The sequence below is a fragment of the Lampetra planeri genome, unplaced genomic scaffold (assembly GCF_965212315.1).
Source record: "Lampetra planeri unplaced genomic scaffold, kcLamPlan1.2.h2 scaffold_1649, whole genome shotgun sequence".
Classification (NCBI taxonomy): Eukaryota; Metazoa; Chordata; class Hyperoartia; order Petromyzontiformes; family Petromyzontidae; genus Lampetra; species Lampetra planeri.
In genome coordinates, this window is record NW_027614382.1 from 20,896 (window position 1) to 26,976 (window position 6,081).

General features: G+C 47.2%; 1 protein-coding gene across 1 annotated transcript; it reads left to right on the forward strand.

The window, feature by feature from the left end:
* The first annotated feature begins 1,538 nt into the window (after window positions 1–1,538).
* Window positions 1,539–5,250, forward strand: CTCF (CCCTC-binding factor). Its single transcript, XM_078622603.1, has 14 exons — window positions 1,539–1,661; window positions 1,752–1,934; window positions 2,019–2,078; window positions 2,169–2,400; window positions 2,493–2,663; window positions 2,747–2,880; window positions 3,003–3,123; window positions 3,209–3,358; window positions 3,695–3,855; window positions 3,939–4,121; window positions 4,210–4,345; window positions 4,425–4,613; window positions 5,006–5,124; window positions 5,194–5,250. Exons 1-14 carry the CDS (start codon window positions 1,539–1,541, stop codon window positions 5,248–5,250), a joined length of 2,019 nt encoding a protein of 672 aa, XP_078478729.1.
* The last annotated feature ends 831 nt before the right edge of the window (window positions 5,251–6,081 follow it).

The window sequence follows — 6,081 nt, forward strand, 5'->3', positions numbered from 1 at the left end:
CTGTGTGACTGCTCAGGAAATCAGCAAATCAGACTCAGAAACAAGTTATATACCTGGTCAGTCATTCATCACAACAGTGATCTTTGACCTTCACTGCAGCTCATCTTCATCCTCCTTCTCCTCCTCCTTTCTGTAGACACGCCCACAGCTGAATTCAAATCTGGCGCCTAGGCCGCAGCTCGGCCACGCCCCTTCACTCAGCAGCTCGGGTCTGCGCATGCTCCGTTGCTCTTAACGGACGCCATTTTGTGTGAGGCCCTCTCTTCCAAAGCGGGAGAATATTACCCAGCGCAACACACAGCCCGCACAGACGTCCACGGCTGACTGAAGCGAACATCCGCTGCAGACAGACCTCCGAGTGAATAAAACGAGAGAAAGAAACACTCGACGGTAAAGTGAGTAGCAGACTTAGGCCGCGAACACGGAAACGTTTTTGTAGGAGCTGACGTCGGCCTCTAGGTGTCACGGTAGGGCTTAACGCTACCGGCTGGCGGGGGTGTTTGTCTCCCTCTATCGTTGTCCAAAATTCACCAAATCCGTCTCTAAACTGTATCACATTGTCTCGGGCGAATGTTTTCGTGCTTTAAGGGTAGTATTTTGAGGTAATAGCTCGAGGATGGCATTGTTTATGTGAGTTTCTGATTTAAGTTGTTTAGGCCTGACGTCCATCTTATCGTGCCCTTTGTTTCCTGTTTTCAGACGTCCTCGCGCCTCGTAGTTAGTGAAGTAGCCAGCAAACACAAGTTCTTGTTTGTGGTCTGTAGGAACTGAGACACTTCATGAAAAGAGTCCATGATAGCTAAGTTATGACGTGTTCTTTTTAAGAGCAACACGTCTAACAAATGCGAGGAGCCTCTTTTAAAACATTCCTAGAGCCATGCAGCTTGTCACATGGAAACACGAATTTGCACTTTTCAAACGTCCACGTCGTTTCCAAACTCGTCTTCGGTCCCACCGCGTAGAGGAACCAACACGTTTGGGTTTCACACCCAAAAGATGTTTAGATGAAGTTGTCGTGAATACTCCCAGGCTTCCGCATATGCACAAAGTATCGTTGGCGTTAGTTCTAAAACTTGCTCCATGTTTTGTGGGCGAGCTGAAAAACTAGAGCATTAGTCTGACCATTACACGATAGAGAAACATTTCAGTCCGAGGAAAGTCTTCTGAATTCAAGTTTCTGTTTAGCGGTTAGCAGCTGTGCTGCACGTTTGTTCTGGTCGTAGAAAAAAAACATCTTTCTCATTTGTGACGTTCTGATGCCCCCACATCCACATAAATCACCAAGTTTAAAATAGAATTAATTTTGGCCAGTATAGCTCCTTTTTTGTTTTTAATGTCATTAGCACAACCAAAAATTAACCTAATTTCAGGATTACTAAAAGTTCATTCACGTTCAATATGTCTAGGGCGAGGTTGTTTCCATGGAGACTGCCCATGCTGCAACCCTGGCTCCGGATGGGAAGGTCCTGCCAGAAAGCGGAGATGCGGTGATTCAAGGGGCAGCTGGAGCTGCACAGACTGTGGATGTGACCGGTAACATGGAGATGATGGTGATGGATGCTCTTGATCCGACTCTACTGCAAATGAAGACCGAAGTGTTGGAGGGTGCCAGCACAGTGACTGTTACTGGTGGAGACGAGGGTCAGATCATCACGCTACAGGTTTGAAGGGGACATGGGTTTAGCTCATTATTGTTTTCTGTTGATTCATTTCATTTTCTTGTTGAGTTAAAGGGTTGCTTTTCTCTACAGGTGGTGAATATGGAGGAGCAGGCAGGTGCTGCTCTAGGTCTTGGCCAGCTTCAGCTGGTGCAAGTGCCAGTTACAACAACCTCCGTGGAGGGGCTTCAAGCCACATATGTTGATGCATCATCAGCTAACAAGGACATGGAGCCAGTTATATGTCACACCCTTCCATTGCCTGAAGGTTTCCAGGTATGAATTGGTCTGGTTTTGAGAACACACTGGAATAGTCACTATTTTAGATAAAGGAAAGGATGTGTGTCATGTTTTATTTAGGTGGTGAAAGTGGGTGCTAATGGAGAAGTTGAGACCGTAGAGCAGGAGGAGCTCCAGGCAGTCCACGAGGAGCTTCAAGGTACACAAGTTGAAGAAGAGGAAGAGGAGGAAGAAGAAGCAGCAGCAGAACAGGAGCCCCATGAGCCTCAGCAGGACGACCCCGAATGGCAGAAGGACCCAGATTATCAACCCATTACCGCTATCCGCAAAGGAAAGAAGGGGAAGAAGAGCCGCTTGCGCTATGCAGAGGGTGATCGCGACATGGATGTTTCTGTGTATGACTTTGAGGAGGAGCAACAGGAGGGTCTGCTGTCAGAGGTCAATGCCGAGAAGGTTGTTGGCAACATGAAGCCTCCTAAACCCACCAAAATTAAGAAGAAAGGCAAGTGTTTGGTGACGTGTTGAAGGTGCAAACGCTCTGTTACACTGATGACAAGTGTTTTAAATGTACCGTGTACCTGTCCTACTGTCCAGGTGTGAAGAAGACTTTCCAATGCGAGCTGTGCAGCTACACCTGCCCACGCCGCTCCAACTTGGACAGACATATGAAGAGCCATACGGATGAGAGACCACATAAGTGTCACTTGTGTGGAAGGGCATTTAGAACAGTCACACTGCTGAGAAACCACCTAAACACACACACAGGTATGTCAGTGATTCCCATCCGTCCATACACAGGAAGCTGATGATGTGCCTCGTGTGATGTCCTTCTTATTTCTCTTTCTCAGGAACGCGACCACATAAATGCACAGATTGTGACATGGCGTTTGTGACCAGCGGAGAGTTGGTGCGCCATCGCCGCTACAAGCACACCCACGAGAAGCCATTCAAATGCTCCATGTGTGACTATTGCAGTGTGGAGGTAAGTTGTTTGTCATGGTCACATCTTCTCAGTCTGATCCCGTCGTTTCAGTGCCACTGCTCACGAAGTCATGTCTTCAGTCTCTGCCATATTTATACCTTCATTTTGTTTGTCTTTCCTAGGTGAGCAAGTTGAAACGGCACATCCGCTCTCACACTGGAGAGCGACCCTTCCAGTGCAGTCTGTGCAGCTATGCTAGCAGGGACACGTACAAGCTGAAAAGACACATGAGGACACATTCAGGTGAGACAGATCATCTGTCTCGTTGTTTTGAGATGGTTCATTTCCAGAGTCTGTCATTAACTGTTCATTCTCCTTCCTGGTTCAGGTGAGAAGCCCTACGAGTGCTACATCTGCCATGCCCGTTTCACACAGAGCGGCACCATGAAGATGCACATTCTGCAGAAACACACAGAGAATGTGGCAAAGTTCCACTGTCCACACTGTGATACTGTCATTGCACGCAAGAGTGACCTTGGTAAGTTTGTGTGTGTGTGTGTGACACAGACCACATGTTACATTCCCTGTTTCAGTCTTTAGACTGTGAAAGCAGAAGTCCTGGGAAGAAAGTTCCTTTTGGTGATTGTGTAACTGAAACAGCAAAATAACTCCAGGCTGCGTGTTTGTGGCTTTGGTGATGAAATGGATCTGAATATTGTAATACACATCCTCACAGTGGAGAACTGGAACATTCTGTATCAACTGACTTTAAAATCCTCACAGTAATGTGAATGGGCCTGTTCATTTGTCATGAAATCTGTCTGCTGTGTCTTGGATACAACCTCACGAACGACCTCCATCTGTCTCTGTCCAGGTGTTCATCTACGGAAGCAGCACTCGTTTATCGAGAAGGGAAAGAAGTGTCGTTACTGCGATGCTGTGTTTCATGAGCGATATGCTCTCATCCAACACCAGAAGACCCACAAGAATGAGAAACGTTTCAAATGTGACCAATGTGACTACTGCTGCAGACAGGTATGCGTCGTCAAGAGTATGGAACACTTGTGCTTTGTTTGGTTGGTTTTTGGGCGCTAACTGTCTGGCCCGTTGCCTCACAGGAACGCCACATGATAATGCACAAGCGCACACACACAGGGGAGAAACCTTTTGCCTGCAGCCAGTGTGAGAAGACTTTCCGGCAGAAGCAGCTTCTGGACATGCACTTCAAGCGCTACCACGATCCCAGCTTTGTTCCCACTGCGTTTGTCTGCAGCAAGTGCAGCAAGACGTTCACCCGCAGGGTACGACTGATCGCTGAGCTTCACCTCACACGTCCACATGCGAGTTCTTCCCCCTGGAATGCAACGTTTTTTTGTCTGCGTTTCACAGAACACCATGCTGCGCCACAGTGAAAACTGCACAGGTGAAGTTGTTGTGGAGGAAAACGGAACTCCGCCCAAAAAGAGTCGCCGCGGCAGGAAGAGGAAGATGCAGACCAGGAGGGACGATGACGACGACGATACAGGTACGGAGCACATGCTGCTCTCATGCGTCTTCACAAGCATCATGTGATGCTAATGTCATACTCATTGTCTAATACTCAGAGCCAGAACTTGATGAGGTTGACGAGGACGAGGAGGAGGATCTCTTAGGCGAGATTGAGGTGGAGCAGGCCCCACCGGTGGTCCCCATCGCCGCCCCAGAGGAGCCACCAGTCAAGAGGAAGCGTGGTCGGCCCCCAAAGAACAAGCCAGACGGTGAGGATCAGACTTCCACGCTCGTCGTCAGTCTTTGTTCTCAACCGTATACAGCAAAGCAGACATATGTGCTAGAAAAATCTGAATTAGTGATGTTTAAAACGACATGCTCCTGACCTGTGGAAACGAGATTCGATCACTGTCAGATCTTGGAGCGGCAATGACCTCCAGGAAAAAAGTCAGAGCTTGTTGGAGTTACTGCAGTAACAAGAACCTTGAAGTACACTTTATTAATTTCAAGTGAGAGATTCACTTCAACAACCCACACAGAAGTATAAGAAGTAACATTCATGACAGGGTAGGACCTCTGAGTAGGGTACGGTTCAGGGTCTGCATCAGTTCAACGCAGAAGCATGACTAGGGTTTCTCCGGGAAGAATATATGCCAACACCTCAGCAGCAGATACTGACCTGAGCTTCTTTTGACAGCGGCTGCAATCATCCGTGTGGAGGACGAGGCCACTGGAGAGGTGGATGACATCATTGTAAAGAAGGAGGTTGGAGCTGAACAAGACTACCAGGAAGAGGATGCCCCAGAGGAGGTGGTGGTCGGGGAGGGGAATGCAACCATTCAAATGGAAGAGTTGTCCCAGGCACAGGAGATGCAGCTGACGGAGCCCCCGCCCAACGGGGACATCACCCCTGAGATGATTCTCAGCATGATGGACCGGTGATGGATGCAAGCCTGTAACACCCCCCCGTCCCCCCTCCCGGTCCCCATCTAATTGGTGGTATGTAGGGTTCCAAACGTGCGGCTCCTGCAGAGAACAAAAAAAGCATCACTTGTAATTTAAGTTTGTTTTTTAATCATGTATTGACTTGGAACAGTGAAACAAATTTTAACATGGATTTAACGACAGAAAAAAGCATCTCAGATTTGAAATTTCTAGGTGTGGGTGTGGCTGTAATTCACCGCAGTATCGTTAACCTTCTCATGGTTGCCTTTGTGAGTATCTTTATGATGTGGAGAACGACACTGGCCAACTAGCAGAAATACAAAATGATCACCGGCAACACAATACAGTTTGTATATAACAATGGAAAATAGCTCTTGCTTAAATGTAGGCGGTGTGCATGTAAATATATAAAGGTGAACGCTGGTTCATCTGTCCTGGCGACACACCTCAGCCCTGTTTTTATTCTCCCAGGTGTGTACTTGTCACACCTGTAGAGTTGAAGTGTAAGTAGATGGTGGAGCAGCTGTCACACCACATCCACTGAAGAGCTGCGTTTCTCAGTTTGGATGAAGCTCCTCTCGACAAATTTGTAAAATATGACACTTGAATTGTTTTTTTCTGTTTAAGTTCTCTGAGCAGCAGATTATGGAAACAACAAAACAGCAATTTAATGTCACTGGAAACGTTTTCTGTCCAGAGACAACAGGGCAACTCTTGAGGAAGATAATGTTATTGCAACGAATTACAAAGAACTGAAATATTTTGAATATTTTTATTTTTTTTGGTTTCTTTGCTGTGGTTAGTAAACCCTATTTTAATGCCTTTGCT